Source organism: Oryx dammah, unplaced genomic scaffold (genome assembly GCF_014754425.2).
Source record: "Oryx dammah isolate SB20612 unplaced genomic scaffold, SCBI_Odam_1.1 HiC_scaffold_1, whole genome shotgun sequence".
NCBI lineage: Eukaryota > Metazoa > Chordata > Mammalia > Artiodactyla > Bovidae > Oryx > Oryx dammah.
The window spans coordinates 8,240,678-8,258,319 of NW_024070185.1; the positions used below are offsets into that span (position 1 = coordinate 8,240,678).

Sequence of the window (17,642 nt, forward strand, 5' to 3'; positions counted from 1 at the left end):
GCAGCAGTGTTAAGTTCTGGAATCCCTGGATGTAACAGTATTTGCTTTGATCAAGCTTAGAAAGGGTCGCCCAGAGGCTTCTCACACCACCAGGGAGTCAGGTCTGCTTGGAGACTGGGCAGTGTCCTCTGGATACAACTGATGCAACTCTGGGAGTGAAAGACTCAGCCAGCACCAGGTAATATAAGTAATACATTAAAAGTATTAAAGGCTATATTAATAAGATCAACCAGACAAAAAACTTTATCTCAAAGAGTGTGTATTTGACCTGTAACACCATACAGCTTCAATTAAAGATTTCAGTGTCTGGATTTTACTCTAATTATAATTTGCAGTTTTCTCTCTCAAGGACAATAGTCTGAGAAGATATTATGTATTATCTATACAGGTCACAGATTTTGGCTTTGTAAGAAAAAAAGATCCTCATCTAGACCCTGGTACAGTCTCAACTGGTGGTGATATTATGTAGAAAAACTATAATTATTAAATAACCTCTAAATAAAGACATGTATTTATTATTTTAATGCTTTAGTAACCTAATTTTTAAAAGCCAATTAAGAATACCAGAAAATGTAACCTAAGTCATATTTGAAATAAACAAGTATCTTAAAACAAGTTGACTGTTAAACCTTCACTACTAAACTAACAGGCCTCTATCTTTTAAATATTTTCTGAATTCCAGAAAGAATTATAAAACATATCAACATGTTATGATGAAAATTTTCAGTTTCATTTTTGTATTATATCATATTTAGATGCTTTAACACCTTTATAAGGAATTTTTAGATAATTTTAATCTATTCCCAGTGGCTATTAACACAAAAAACAAATAAAATCCAATTAGTTTTAGTAATATATAAGTTTTAGTGTAAATTTCTTAGATCTGAATTTTGCACACATATTTAGGTTATATATTTGGTCCCCTGTATAATTAACAGATAAAAACAAGGAGTGACTTTTGAGAGCAGTTATTTGGAGAATAGCAGTCAACAAGTTCCCTAAGTATGGGATATGGTTTTGTTAAAGTTACAACAACTTATCAAGATTCTTAAGTGTCCTAAACACAGATGAACTTTAAGACCTGAAACACTGACAAGGCACAGGTACAGAGTACTTTACTTTTAAGTACTTTTTATTTAGTCTATGAAGGTCATTTTAATCTCCATGAAGTTTCTTCTAAAAAAATTATTTAAAAACTCTAGTTGTGTATTTTAGTTTGGTGTATTTAGCACAGATCACACAAAATTATTAAACACAGTTGCTACCTTTAAAAGCTAATCTAAATTGTTACTTGTCCTACCTGCCAGTTAAAAGTGTTGATCTATTTTTTTATGACCCTCAGGCTAAAAACGGTTTTAACATTTTTAAGAGTAAAATAAGGCACCTGACATGGCTAAAATATTAAATTTAAATATAAATCAAAGATTTAAAAGTAACTGTCTCTTTTATTCTCCAAGTAACAGCAATTCACATTGCAGACACACCCAGGCACACACAGCCCCCTTTACCCTAATCTGTAGGGTGTCTGATCCAAGTACAGGCTTCTTTCTTTCTCACACTCTGGTCACCGAAACCTCAGCCTCCCTCCTCTGCTGCACAAAGCTGCTCCCTAGCAGGACCACATCCCCAGGTTTTCTTTTCCGTGGGCACAGTCACAGGGCTGTTCTCCCTATGGCATGTTATTAGCATCAGTGATGAGAGTCGCTTCAAGTGAGGGCACTTAAGAAACAGTTATGCTTTCTCCATATTCTCTTTCTCTGGCTGAATGATGAGGGAGTAGAGTCCCTAAAGAAAGCCACGTCAGCCATAACTGCCCACTGCAGGCAATGCATTTCTCATGGTGAGCCATGGGGACGTTTATTATATTACAGTTACTTAAGAAAAACAATGCGATATCAACATACTCATCATGTTCTCCTAATCCTAAAACAAAACAAAACAACCCTTTGAAAACAGACTGTTTATACTGCTGAAAGCAGTCTGTTTTACCCATCAGTCTTTATCTTGACAACTGGCTACTGCTGCTCTTTTTTCCCATTTACTATATGCACAGATGACTTTTAATTTAAAACCTCACTATAACCACATTTCAAATGAGTCGAAACTTAAAGCCACTCCTGCTTCATATATGTAATTCAAGTGCTAATACAGCACTGAGACATGAGCTCATTCCATTCAGTGACTCTGTTACAGGGCAGAAATGAGTAAGCTGATTGAAACAGCCCCTCTTCACTTCTTTATTGTATATGAAGGCCAACAAAACATGAGAAGAATAAATTTCACTTAACCTTGACACACTGTAGGATCTCCAAAACTAGAACTTTCCAAAACAACAGAACCTGGACAACTCCAAACTCTGCATCTTGACACCATCACAGATTCAAAAGCATGTCAGTTATGCCACAACACATGCTTCTGTAACATGGAGTCTTTCACACGTGACTGGCAAAGTGGGAACGACAGCAGTGCGATAGGGAAACAGTGCTGGTTTCTAAGTGATCCTTCCCAGCATGCTCATGTCTCAAAGCTATCAAGGACAAGATTTTTCACAAATAATAAAGACTCAGTGGGGGGACTAGGGGGGGGGGGCGGGCAGGGAACCGGTGAGATTCTTACCAAAGCACCTTCCTTTAGTACAAGCGGTAGAGGCGGATTTAGCATCTTCCATATCTGTTGCACTTTGCACCGCCTGGTGATGTTGTGGGCACACATGAAGGCTAAACCCTGGACCAGAGGCTTTATTTTGGTGAAAACTGGCCTCCAATAGAAGCTAATACCTACAAGAATCTACAGATCAAAGAAGGAAAAACATGTCCCAGGACAAAAGAAGGTCTTGAACCATCTGGATATGAAGCTGTGCACAAACGTCCCCAGTGCTACAATGCTTATATTTTTATTTGGATTGTCATTGTTTTCGTTAGTGCTCTGGTTATAAAGTCACATGGTTTTAAGCAGTCTAGCCTTAAAAATCTGATTTTTCACACAGTCCTGTAAGCTTTTTTGTTTGATCTGACAGAAGGAGAGGGTTTTCAGGAATATCACATTATGGTAGATATGATTGTACCACGAACTGGGACAGTAAACTGCAAATGCCAAAGAGGCAGAATGACACATTCCAACCTTACAGGGCGCCATTCAAAATCTTGTAAAATGTCTGATGAATACCATCTTATTTAATCCTAGACCACTATATGTTGAAAACTACCTCAAAATTATGTGGTCCCTACTAAATAATGGAAATAACAAATATGACCCACAAATGGCACAAAGATGTTCCGATTCTCTATTTTTCCAAATTTATATTATAGTTGCTTTTAACTTCAGCTGCATTTTGAATTTGCAAATTAGAGCAGTAAGTCCTTAATGCAGCTTCTCTTTTCTTGCAACACCAAAATATGCCATTACCCACTAGGTTTAAGCAAAACCACTTGAGACTGCTTAAATTTTGAATATATAACTCATTTATTGGAAGGCATAACCTCTTCCTCCAGAGTCAGCTTTGATGAAAACTGCCTTACAGAAGGCAAAATGACAGTATCCTGAACATACAAGGCTTTGTATATCTACTATTTAGTTCACTACTCAAAATAGTTCACTACTCAAAAGCTGTATTCCTTAAAACCAAGCAAAATGACAGGTTTGGAGTTCTCTTCATTTTTATCCAGAACCCCAGAGAACACAACCAGTGAACGTTGCGCTTGCCCCTACATCCCGTGTCCCTCTCTGCCAGCTACTGGCCCTCTTGGGGTTTCTGATCCTGAACTTCCCAGTTACAAGGAGCTTGGGTTTTCTCAACACTACCACAGCACCTTTCGAGATGGAGCTCAAAGGGATGTAATTTTGGTGTGTGTAGATTTTAGGGGATCCTGTTGATCCCTGTACTAGTATCTTACCAGCAGGGAATAGCACAGTTAAAGACTGTACAACCCCTTCCTGACCCCTCCTTGAGGCATTCCTGCCTGTGAATCCATCACACCAAATGTTAGATTATTTTTCTTCTCTGCTCCCTTCACTCCTGTCTCTAATGACACCTACTTAACACCTATTAGAATACTTCTCCCCTTTCATTCACCACTTTCTTTTTAGGAAGCCTACCCTTGGCACCAATTTCAACAAATATAACATTCCTGAAAATCTGAGACATGAAATTCACTCTGGATTGAATATCAATTTTCCCAACATAATAAAATGCCTCTAACCTGGCACTTCTGGAGCACCAACAGTGATCATTCGTGCTAATAATGACCTTGAAGTACTTCAAACTTCCAAAGAAGCTTCTGACTCAAAAGAATATTCAATTATATGCTGTACAGTTTTAATGTGAAATGCTTTGACAGTATTCTCAATTTTAAGTATAACTGGTATGCCACAGCATATGGGAAATATACCCACTGGATTAATATACATGTTCACCAACCATTCCAGCTTAGAGTAAGGTATGACTAGAGATTGCTTAAATACTGGTTGCATTAAAATCATCATCAGAGCTTTGTTTATTCATTCTACCCCTCTATATATCTGATACACCTACTGCTCAAGTTTACAAGAAAAAAAAACCTCCCAAGTGATTCTAATGTAAACTCCTTCTCCTTGAGAACTACTGCTGTAAATATTGATAGAAATCAGCCTATGCGAAAGTGAAAGTTGCTCAGTGGTGTCCGACTCTTTGCGACCTCATGGTCTACACAGTCCATGGAATTCTCCAAACCAGAATACTAGAGTGGGTAACCTTTTCCTTCTCCAGGGGATCTTCCCACCCAAGGATCGAACCCAGGTCTCCTGCACAGCAGGCGGATTCTTTACCAGCTGAGCACAAGGGAAGCCCAGAAATCAGCCTACAGATATGTGATTTTCATCCCTGCACTGCTTGGGGAACATTCTGAAAACACAGGCTTTTTAAACATATAGATTCCAAGGCCCATCCCAGACCTACTAGGTCATAACCTCTTACGGCAAAACCCAAATATCTGACTCCCCAGGTGATCCTGACACAAAGTCAAGGTCTGAAAACAACTGCTTTATAACCTTAAGAAAAGAGCTACTACTCCTGGTGTTTATAACAGGCAGACAGAGAATCAACATATGGGTATATCTTCTTAGGAGAGTTTAACACTTTAGATTAGAAATCAGAGGTCTCCAAGAACCTCAGCATGTACATCCAGAGACCCCAGTGGTTCAAGAATATCATTCATTCCTCCACTTTCAATAAGCCAGAACAGCAAAGCCTCAAAGTAAAACGAAGTTTTTAGTGAGAAGAGTCTCCTGATCATTACAAGAAAAACAGGATGTAGAAACTGCATATATTTTGCCATCAGTGAGACCTGCTTCAAAACATTCCTCCAGTGACTTATTACTCAATCTCTCTAAATCCATTTCTTCACCTGTAAAATGGGCACAAAAACCGTAACAGAAAGTTAAACGAGACAGTATTTATAAAAACAGAATTTCTAGATGCCATCTCCACTCTCCTTTGAGTCATACACTCTACCCTGTTGTATATACTTCTATTAGCCCTTACCTTGGGTTACTGCTATTAAAGAGAACACATGAGACAAGATTTCAATTTTGTTCCTCCAAAACTAACATGAAGCATAAACTCTGTCTACCGACAGCCAGCTGAAAACCCACCAGTGCCTAGATACACAGTAACTTCAGGATGGAATTGGTTTCTTCCTTACCTCTCAGGTTCTGATTTCAGTACAGCAACAGCTCTCCAACTTTAGAGGGGTAAGAAGGGCTGGGGAGCTTGTTTAAAGTACAAACCCCACCTCCCACCAGCAAAGTCATAATTGAGTCAGGCAAGGACAGCAAAAATACACATTCGCAGGTTTCCCAGGAGGTCCAGTGGTTAAGACTCCAAAATCCCAATGGGGAGGGGGGTGTGGGAAGGGGTTAACGAGTTTGGTCTCTTGTCAGGGACTAGGATCCCACAGGTATCACAATGCAGTCCCCCCCCCAAAAAAAAATTACACATTCCTTGGTTCAACTCTCTAAGGTTCTGATTCTTTAAGCCCTTAGTAGACCCACAAATCTGCATTTTAACAAGTCCCAGGCCTATCCTAACACAAGAGGTTCTCTGACCACCCTGAGAAACACAGCCAAGGAGAGAGAGCAGACCATGCGTATGTCTGCAAGGGTTGGGGGCCTAATTCCCTGCCAGCTCTGTTTCTCACTGGGCTTTCCAAACCATGGATCTGGTATCTTCCTCACTTTTGCCATCTTTCTTCATGTGAGCAGTATGTATTTAAGACAGACTGAAAAGGGGGCATAAGGGGAAAGAGAAACTTCTCATTTCATGTACCTACGATTCTTTGGGAGCATCTAAGCCAGAGTAAACAGTAACTATCAATTCTTCCTCCCTTCCAAGGGTGCTATGAAGAAAACTGATGTGTTTACTTTTCTGTGAACTGAATGTTCAAATCTCTTCCTGGAAATGAGTTGATGAACATACAATCCACACTCTGTAAATTCATGACCAAGATAAAACAGAAATAGCTTCCTCACAACTAAAAAGAAAAACACCCAAAATACTGCATTCAAAACAAAAGTTACTTTAAAAACCACCTGTTCAATATTTCATGATGAAAGCAATATACATAAAGGACACGTTTTGTTAGCAATATGCAAAATTTTACCTTTAGGATACTGTCGTTTTGCTTTAAAGTATATTAAAATAATGCAGTATACCAAGATCAACAGACTTACCCACATTAGACACGCAGAAAATAAAAATTTAAGGTTGAATTTTATGTACAAATGTATTACTGTCAAAATAATATTCACTGAATCCTTCAAGCGAATCTCATCTTTTCCCCAAGTTCAACTTAAAGTACCTATACCTTAATCTAATAAAATACAAAACACAAAAAGATTCACTTGGAATCATTTCCAAAAATTGCTTACAACTAACAAAAGAAAAAAAAATTTTTTTTTTAAACAAACACTAACTTTTCAAAGTTAGAGAATACATATCAAACAATAAATTGTGGTAGGTGACTTTAAGGTTCTCCTCAATTAGAAATCAATCTTGGTAATCAAGTCAGAAAAACTTCAAAAATGTATGTTAGACATATACATCACTTTAGCTAAACCTAACAGTAAAATATGTTAAGCAGAAGATTATAAAAGGATAGTTTAATTTTAGCTGAAATTGCAAATTTCACAAAAGTTGCTAATAAACCAGGAAAACAAGTATCGGCTATAAATTTTAACCTTAGCCAGCAATATATTAATATATATAATGATTCTATAGGTAGCAAAGTGATTACAAGTAATGAAAAATTTTAAATTAACTCAAAATAAATGATACTACTTCAAAGTAGTTCCTGGGAAATCCACACTTTAAAATATTTTAATTGTTCAAACTAGGGTCTGAAATTTCTTGTTTAAAACTTCAGAGTGCTAATACCTATAGCATAATGGACTCCAAAATGGAGGGACCTGAAAAATCAATGAATTTAACTCTTTATTTGATTAACATGAGGAAACTGAATCCAGTTTTTTTGGTAACTTGTAGAATGATAAACCTGATTCCTTAACTCTAATGTTCCCTTTATATTATTGCTGTGTCCTGTGGAATTTTTTTTTTTCCTTCTTCTTTTTTGAGTGTCTCCAATAGGGATAAATAGTGGATTGTCTTTAGGCAAAAATCAAGTCAGTGAACTTTCTAAATGAGGCTACATTTTCATGAGTTTTTGAAAGAAATGAATGCTTTCAAAGCCAAATAAGAAATTCCGGATCTCTGAGTAGAAGAAACAAGGTACAGAGAGTATCACAAGGCGTAAACTAAAGTTTTAACCACAACGGCGTCTGCAGAAAGCACACTGTAAATCAAACCAGCCCATGCAAAAACAGCAACAACGGAAACATCTTTCTTTTTGCATCCCACCTAATTTTTGCAATGGCTTCCCAGGTGGCTCAGTGGTAAAGAACCCGCCTGTCAAGGTAGGAGACACACAAGAAATGGGTTCAATCCCTAGGTCAGGAAGATCCCCTGGAGGAGGAACTGGCAAATCCACTCTGGTATTTATTCTTGCCTGGAAAATCCCAGGGACAGAGGAGCCTGATGGGCCACAGTGCATGGGGTCACAAACAGTCGGATATGACTGAGGGACTGAGCGTGCAAACATAATCATTTCAGTACTCCAGAATCTATCCATTGCATAACCCCAACTAACTGACCTTCTGGAAGCTTGCAAAATCAAAGCAAATGATGTTAAAAGGCAGAAATGAACTGCCCATGATTTATGACACGTGCCTACTAGGTTTCAGGCAATATGAATTTGGTGTTTTGTTTCTGGATCATTCTGAAAATACTATCCTTCCTTCATCACTGCTTACAATTTTACTAAAAGTGTGCCATTTTTTCATCGCCTTCCTTTGGAAATTCACCATAGATGTCTAGTTTGTTCTGTTTCTGTTCACTCAAAAACAAGAAATAATCTTCTTTCCTCATACTCTCCTTTAGGTACACAGCTCTTTGTCCAAATATAACTCCTTCACTCTCACAACTAATCATGTATTTCTATGATTTTTCAAATGGCGAGAGGAGAAAGACAATAACAAGATGGGACTGTCTTTATTAAATTTGTCCCTTTTTTTCTTGATGGTATCAAAGCTTCTTGCCCATTGAAAGATTATAAATTATCGTACATTTTCTTTTAGTGCTTTTTATAATTTAACATTTCATATTTTCACTTTTAATTCTTTTAGAATTTTTGTTTATGTAAAGCAGAGAGCAATTTCCCCCCAACTAGGTAGTCAATTGACTATCATTTGCTAAATAATCTTTTTCTCCTTTCACTGATTAGAAATGCCACCTTCACTATCTACTAAATTCCCACAAACCTGTCAATTTCTTTTTATTCTGCTTCAACACCTATTTGCTTTATTCCTCTGCCAGTGGCACACTGATCTAATTATCGACACTTTATAGTACATTCACTTTTTGACAGAGTAACATTTTTCTTTTTCAAGATTTTTTTTTTACTATATACATACATCATTTTCTCAGATCAATTTTTCTCAGGTTTCCCATCCAAAAACAAACAAACAAACAAAAAAAAAAACCCACTGAGTTTCTTTTGAACCAGAATTCCATTAAATATATATACACAAAAATGAGGTGAAAAGATTCTTACAATATTGAGATTCCCATCCAATAATAAACAGATACTATATAAAGCCCCCCTACACACACACAGACATAGACACAAACTCAATCTTTTATGACTAGTATTCTGGTCCCATATGAATGGTTTTCCTTATCTGTAAAATAACATTTCCATTCCTAAATCACAACACTTTGGAGCTACAGGGACATTATAGACCACTTAGTCCAACACCTCCTGTAATCCCAGTCATATTTACCTCAAGTCTACTTAGGAGAATCATTTCAAAATTAATTTCCCTTTAACATGCAACACAATCATAAAAGTGCTATTTGAATCACATTAAAAGGCAAAGAAGTAGGCCACAATACTAAAGAATGCCTTGAGTTTAGGAATCCCTTTAGAATGAGATCCATACTTAGGGTCAAAGGAAAAAACCCTGAGTATGATAAGTGCATACACTTGAGACAATCCCAAGTACTGTGTTTAGACACTCATGTTTCCAAGGTTAAAGTTGTTTTGTGATGGTATTGTCCAGGAACCAAGTTTCACAGTATCAAAGCATTCCATTCCCAATTGTTCCAACATATTAAGAACACAAATCCAATAACAATCTCCAAATGGAATAAACCTGAAACCCAATTCTAAAAGTGCTTCTCAAGTCTGGCTGACCATCTGATTACCTGTGGAACTTCTAAACACAAGACTGCCTGGGTCTCACCTTGGGATTCTTCCTCAGGAGGTCCAGCAATGCTCAGGCATTTTTTTTTTTTTTTTTAATGTTGTAGTAGGTTCTATTCTCAGCCTGAATTAAGAACCGCTAAGAGTCGGACACAACTGGGTGACTTCACTTTCACTTTTCACTTTCATGCATTGGAGAAGGAAATGGCAACCCACTCCAGTGTTCTTGCCTGGAGAATCCCAGGGACAGGGAGCCTGGTGGGCTGCCGTCTATGGGGTCGCACAGAGTCCAACACAACTGAAGCGACTTAGCAGCAGCAGCAGCATTCTAAAATATTCAACAAGAACAAACCTCCATAATTTTCCAAGTATCCCTACATTGGGGGAAAAGGGGCAGTGGATACTTTATAGAAGCATCTTCACCAATATTTGCTGCTGATTACAGAGAGCTATGTCCCTGTTATATCACGGTCTTGAAGTGAAAAGAAAGCTAAAACAAAGCTTTAGATTGTTCACAGGTTGATGACCCCATTATGGTAGGTGAACCATTTTTTCCCTTTTTTTGTCCCTTGAAGGCAACCCTTTACTCCATCTCATCTGCCAAAGTAAAGAACAGCTGATGTTCACTTTTAAAGTGGCAGAAAGAATTAATATTTTAAGAAAAATCTTTAAAACATACCCATAAAAATAAGTACATAAAAAGAAAAATTAATGACTGGGTTGCAACATCATGACATTCCATGACACTTTAGTCAAAGAAGCTGTGCTCCTTGACTGCAGTGAACGACCAGCACCCCGAGCACTCTCTAAAAGTAGCACAAAAGCAAAGAAAGGCTGATACACTGAAGGAAAAAGCTTAACACAAAAAAATGCAACATGCAAACCTGTTCCTAAGCTGTAACCTTCCAAGAAAATGATCTCACTTTCTAATAACAACACATTGTACTCAACTGTGAAGCCTGCTATAACTCCTGTTCCTGGTATGAGTGACTCACAGACCTGCTATCCCTGGGAGAAACACCTGAAAAATAGAGCACATAAAGCTAGACAGAAAGTTCCACGTTAAGTAATTAGTGATGGGAAAGCATGCATTAAACAGACTTTAATCACAAGGTGCATGAAACAAGTCATCCTACAGGTAACTATCCTTCCATGCTCCAACTTTGGCCCAACCAAAGGGGAGAGTCTAGAGAGTCATCTGATGAAAGAGATATCAAGTGTTTTCCATCTTGACAGGAAAGGCAACATGCATAGAAAATCACCACTTTACTGTCAAAAGAAACTAATTTTTCTTAAATAAGCACTTTAAGCTTATTTAAGCACTTGTGCTTTGGTCCAAGCAGGAGTCAAATAATTTTACATTAAAAAAAAAAAAAAAAGCAAGTGAAGAGACAAGTTTCGTGGTTTAATGCAATCAGTTTTGACAACCTCACCAACATCTTTTCCTGGGAATGTAGCCCAAATCAAATTCTTAGATCTTAACCTTTAAGTCACATGACCACATGAAGTACATAAAATTTAAGTAGCAAACAGGACTCAGAGAACAATTGTAACCCAAAAGATCTGCAGAAAAGCTGAGATGATGTATGTTTACAAACAATGACAAGCTTGCCAAGAGAGTAAAGCTAAAAAAGAATAAACACCTTTCTCCAGAGCTTTTACTTATTAATGATTTCCATGCAAGCCACATGCCTAGCATGTGTTAAAGAAAGACCCTGCTCCTGGAGTATTTCAAGCAAAACAAGAAAAAAAAGAAAAATCCTTCCTCAGTTAAGTATTCCAATTGAAATATATTAGAATAAATAATTTAGCTGAATTAGCATGTCTTTTAGTATCACCTTTATAAAACATTCAGACATATATCCTAATCTTGAAAAAAGAACAAAAAACTCAGACATAGTAAATCACAGATACCTTTCCAAAAAAAGGCAACAACCTGAACTTTTTCTCTGTCAAATACAATTAAGGTTTAGGTAAATGGGCCGGGCTGGGGGGATTATTCTGCCTAAAAAATTTGTGAAACAGAACTCCAATCTTAGTATGTCCCAAAAGCTTACTACTAAGAAATACCTAGGATGGATTACATTAGAAACAATCTTCTCAGGAATCTGAACCTGACACCAAGGTTTTGATTGCCCACATCTGCATGTCTAAGACCTGGAGAGAGAGGTAACAGCCTACTTATTAATCACATGCTGTTCAACTTTACTACTATTTCAAAAACCTCTCCCTATACTTTTTGTCTCTCTTACCTTCATTCCTTTGCATGTCACCAACCTGCAAGAACCAAAAATAGTATCCCCCATATCAAACATACTCTTCGATTCAGTACAGATTGGGATGTTTTCAGAGCCAGACTTCCAATTTAAAAGATACTTCAAAATTTTCCTTGACGCCCGAATTTGGCTCATAATAGCTAAAAGTTAATCACCTATTCCCCCCTCCCTAATATTCCCCCCTCTTCCTATAAACCTATCAGCAGGAAACAAATTATCTGCAGACAAGGCTGGGGGAAAAGGTTGCTTGTTCAACCTAGGAACACAAGACTAGGAAAACCACTCACAAGATCAGGAAAACTCCAATCCTGAATTTGCATGTGAATTCTGCAAGACAAAAGTCTCACACTGTCTTTCGTGATTCGACTTAATTCAATTCCATGCTTTCTGAAACGTTTGTATTTAAAATTCTGAATAACGACCTAGACAATGCAAAAGACAACGAACTTTATTTCAGTTAACCTAGGTATATCTAAGTAAACTGAAAAATCTGAGCACCTAAAATCTCCTCCTAGGCATAGGTGCCTGAGCAATCTAGGCAAAATGTCTTCTCACAGAAGCAATGTACCTGAAGAGCTTCCTATAAATTCTCTTTAGGAAGGTTTTTTTCTCTTGCAAACACTCTCATCCACAACTCAGTGTTTCCAAAACACACTCAAACTGATTTAAGTTGGAGGACGCAGATTTACCAAGGTTTTTATAAGATCATTTCCTTAGTTTAACCAGTTAACGCTGTCCAAAAAAAAGGGGGGATGGTGGGATCTGCAAGTGGTTTTTGAAGGATTTACCTGGCACACGGGAAATGTACAAGAGGGGAAAAGTCCCCAGAGCCAAGCTTGGGTCTTGTGTAAACATAAATCACCTGCGTACTGCCCTGGCTACCAAAAACAACATTCCACCAAAATGTGTATCCAGGTGGCTAAGTGATTTTCTGGAAGTGAGAATTAAAAACGATTACACCCATCACATACTATACAATTTTAACTGTTACTAAGAAAAGGGCACGTCTAATTCAGCCAAAAAACAAAAAAAAAAGTCATTTTTCCTTCAAGGAGAGCAGCAGTTTGTAGTCATTTGCAAGGGACAGGATTGCAGGAAAAGAGGAGGGGGCGTGGAATGGAGGGGGGGCCAAAACAAGAGCCAGCCAGGGGGTTTGCACACAGGCCACTGCGGAGAGAAGACGGGGAAAAGAGGGGAGGATGTCTCACCGGGGGACAAAACCGAGTGCAAACTGGCTGGAAAAAGGAAGGTCCCCCCGCCCCAGGAGGCGAGCTGGGGTGCAGATGAAAAGCGCTAGCGGCTGGTTACCTTGGGACACAGGGCAAAGGGACCCCGGGAATATGAGAGGTCTACGGAGATAAGAGGAGAGAGAAAGGGCGAGGCAGGGTCTCCGCTAAGTACGAACCAGGGATGGAGACAAACAGCCGGACTTGGGCCTCCCTGGGCCAAAAGGCGTGGCCAGGGATCCAGACCGAACGATGGTCTTCTTGAGACGCCAGGGAAAGTGCGTGGCAAATCCCTCCTTAAAGACCCCCGGGCCAAGGCCCGTCCGAGGAGCCCACCTGCGGGGCACCTAGGGGGCAGAGCGCACTCTGGAGGGCTCGGCCTCGCCCGCGGGGCCCTCTGCAGGGCTGGCTGGCCAGGCCCCCGCCCCCACCCCCGCAGTGCTCTTACCTCCACACCTGCCCCATCTGCAGCAGGTGGATGACCGACTGCCAGATCCACACGGAGAGGCGGCAGAGGCGCTGCGCCCCCGGCGTGGCCGAGGGCCCCGCGCCGTGGCCGTAGCCGGCCCCCATCATGGGGGGGCCCCGGCTGCTGAGCCCCTCCACGGCGCCCAGCCCGCCGCCCGTGTAGTCCTGCACGAACCAGCGGAAGCTCAGGCTCTGCACCAGCAGCGACGGCACCAGCACGAAGAAGAGGGTCAGCCCGAAGTAGCCGTAGTCCCCCTTGCGGTAGTAGTCGAGGGCCAGCCACAGGTCGGTGCCCACGTCCCCGAAGAAGACCAGTAGCGCCAGCACGATCCACAGGCAGTCGAGCCACGGCCGCTCCACCTGCGGCGGCTGCGGCCGCTCGGCCGAGGGCGTCGGGGGTTGGCGACCGGCGGCCGCGGGCGGCTGCAGCGGCTGGTCCCCCCCGTCGGCGGCGGCGGCGGCGCTGCGGCGCGGCTTCTTGCCCAGGAGGGAGCGCAGGCAGGCGGAGCGGCAGCCCCAGTAGCACGAGGAGGTGTTGCAGCAGTGGCAGATGTGCAGCGAGCTGCTCTCGCCGGGCTCGCTGCCGTCGCCGCCGCCGCCGCAGCCGCCTCCCCCGGGCTCCCCGTCCTCCTCGCCGCCGCTGCCCACCGCCTCGTCCAGGTTGTGCAGCTGGGCGAAGCCCACCCCCACGCCACCGCCATCGGATTTCGCCGCCATCTTGACTCTCTTCCCAGCTCCGGAGGTTGGGGGGGAGGGACGGGTGGGGGGGGGTAAGAAGGCAGGGAACGGGGAGGGGGGGGGAACGAATGGAGAGGAAGGGGGGCGGGGAGGAAGCGGGGGAGCAAACGAACGAGGGGGGAGTGGGCCAGGGAACCCCCTCCGCTTCCGGGTAGTTGGCGTCACTTCCGGGCGAGCCCCCCAATCGCACGGCGCCCGCAGCTCCCCAGCCCTACCCTCCCGGCCAAGATGGCCGCCCTCCTGTGCCTCAGCTGCTTGGCGGGGGACCGGGGGGTTCACCCCGCCAGGGCTCCCCTTCCCCTCTTCCGTTGACCCCGAAACCCATCAGGTTGACCCCTCGGCGTTTCTGAATCCCGCTGGGCCGAGTAAGGCGGTCCAAAGTGATCCCTGGAGGGGGCAGTGCCAGACGTTTTGGGGTCCCCTTCCTCAGCGTCGCAGCTCTCAGCTTTCCTCCTGGAGAAACGCCCCCTAACACCCTCCCGGCTGCTGGCGGAGGGGCGGGACCTCTGAGGGAAGGGGCGGAGCTAGTGCAAAGCAGGTGATTACGTGTCACTTCCGGGAGATGGGATGACCTCATTGTGTAGTTAGACAACCCACCCCCCATCAAAATGGCTGTGTCTCACCTCTTTGGCTGTTTTTTTCCCCTCTTTTTGATGTTTTTCTTTTAAATTTATCTCCTGCTCTTTTCTTATTTTGAGGGTCTTTAGAAATTGTATGTCAGTTTAGATTCCCACTCACAACTTATTGATTCTCACTTCCACAGACAACTCCCTCCTCTTTTACCTCTGTTGACCCCCTGACTTTCTTGTCTCTGATAACTTCCATCTTTTGCAATAAACTTTTTACCATTCCCTTAAGAAAAGTGCAGGGAAAATCCAGTTAAAAATCAGCTTAATTGCATCTTTAAAAGTAGAGCATAGAGACTGGATTGGCATATTGTGACCTTGAGTGAATTTTCTTCACCATTAAAATGTGTTTCTACCAACTTTTTAAAAAAGTATGCAGTTTTTTCAATTCTGTGACCTTAATTTGGAAAATTCAAAACTAGCCAGGGTTTAAGCTTGTCAATTACTTGTTCAAGGTTTTGGATGTGTGAAAATTGCCTCCTAGAATTTTGGGGGTGCTAAGCCTCTGTCAATAAATATGGCTTTAAATAAGTGAAAATACTATCAATGTGCTAAATCATTAAAATAGGTGCAGGGTACACTACTTAATCTTAACAATTTACAAAAGTGAAGCAGCACTGAATGGATTTGAATTACAATCATCTTCTAGTGAAAGTATATTTGAAGCCAGATAGAGCAAGCTACATGGTCACAGTTGTTACTGGTCTGGTGAAAGGAACATTTTGGAGTTACAAGAAAAAAAATTTCTAACTGTGAATTTTCTCCTTGACCTCTCTGGATTTTTGTGCTCATTTTTCTGATTCTATCTACATGTCCCTTCAGAAAAACCTAATGATGCCAATAATTTTCTTTGGAATATAGAGGACAAACTAGGTAATATTTGTATGACACTGAGATTTTGTGGAAGAAAGATACCTTTGAAATTTTCAGTACCGTTATTTTGGGATATACTGTTTAACACCAAAGTTCCTACTTAAGTTTTGGAGGTGACAGAGCAAGGTGAGGATTCCATATTTTAATACACAATTTTTCATGAGTATGCCAAGGTAAAACCTGTAAGGACTTTACAGAAAGTACTCATAGAAAATTTTTACATCTGCCATTTGGGGAGGACAGGGGTAGGGGAGAAGTAATGCAAAATCTGCTTTTGGAAACAAGTCTCATAAGGGTATCCTTTTATTTCACACTATGATTTAAGCCTCCTTGTTCCTAGGGGAGTAAAACTTATAGACAATGGGTAAGGATTATTTCTGCATATAGTTGAGATTTTGTTTCTCTACTGATTTTGAATTAATAATACCTTTAAAAGATGGCACAGGTATAGAATAGGACCGCCCAGGTTTGCATCCCAGTTCCACTAAAATAATACATGAATAATGTGAGCAAGATAGCTAACCTCCTTAAACCCCCAGTTTCCTCCATTATATAATGAGAATGTAACAGTGCCCTCTTTGAAAAGTTGTTGGGCAGTTTAAAGACGGTAATCTATTTAAAGCTCTCAACACAATATACCTGATGAGTAGCAAGCATTGGATGAATGGTAACTATTTGTTATGTTCACATATGCCAACTTAAATTCTATGATCCAGTAGATTTGGTATGTCTAAAATGAAAACATTTTCAGATGCTGCTAGGAAATAGATGCAATTAATTTGTTTTTAAATGTATTTTCTCTATTTGAGCCTGTGAGGCTGTGAAATGAGATACAAAAGCAAGCAGCAATGACGTACTTATGGTTTCTATTTCTCTGTGCCCTGGAAGAACATCATCTACTAGTGAAATTAGCTAAGTAAATTACATTCACTATATCAGGCTGACAAATAGGACTAAGTCAAAAGGCTTCATCAGAGTTGAAGTTTCAAGTAGATATTTAAAGATTCACAGACTGTCGAGGGATTTCAACTTTACATTTGCTGTTTAAACAATTTTGTCATTCTGCCTTCTTCGGAGGGGATACTATGTAGAACCCAGGAGGTTCTAAAATTAAAATCAGTGATAAGAAACTTATCACGAAGACTCACTAAAAGGTTAACATAAATTTGGACTGTGCTATGAAGGGTACTTTTTTATGTAGAACTTTGGGGCAGTTAGTTGTCCAAGCAAATCCAACAGTCAGCACAGTGCTGAACACATAGTGAGCACTCAATAAATATTGGTTAAATGAGTAAATTATTTTTCAGATAACTGAAATTTACTCTTTCAAGTGCTTCCCATTGTATTGTTTTACATTTTAAGATGTAAATCTTCATAAAACTCAATTGATGTATTACAACGATGCCTCAATTCTTTAGTAAACAAGAGAGGGGAAAGGAAATAAAAGAAATGTATTGTCCACTGGTCTGTTTTCCTACTAGCATAACAGTTAACCCTTTCTTGATGACTTGACCTTAAGGCAGCCTTATGCTAAGAGGCTCTGACTATTTGTGGACTTACCAAGGAGCCACCCTACTACTGGTAAGCCACCAGACCTACTGGTCACTTTTATTGTTATTGTTGTTTCTGAATAATTTTTTAAGC

General features: G+C 40.6%; 1 protein-coding gene across 2 annotated transcripts in view; it reads right to left on the bottom strand.

The window, feature by feature from the left end:
- The window catches only part of XKR6 (XK related 6), a 264,606-nt gene extending 250,091 nt beyond the window's left edge, over positions 1–14,515 (bottom strand). Inside the window, exon 1 of one of the 2 annotated variants that reach the window (XR_005719819.1) lies at positions 13,742–13,821. Coding sequence is in view for 1 of the 2 variants with exons in the window: in XM_040234120.1 (XP_040090054.1) it covers positions 13,742–14,478 (737 nt within the window). In the remaining variant the exon portion in view is untranslated. Of the gene's footprint in view, positions 1–13,741 lie in introns of both variants that reach the window. The other variant, XM_040234120.1, reaches the window with a different exon arrangement.
- Between the last annotated feature and the right edge of the window lie 3,127 nt (positions 14,516–17,642).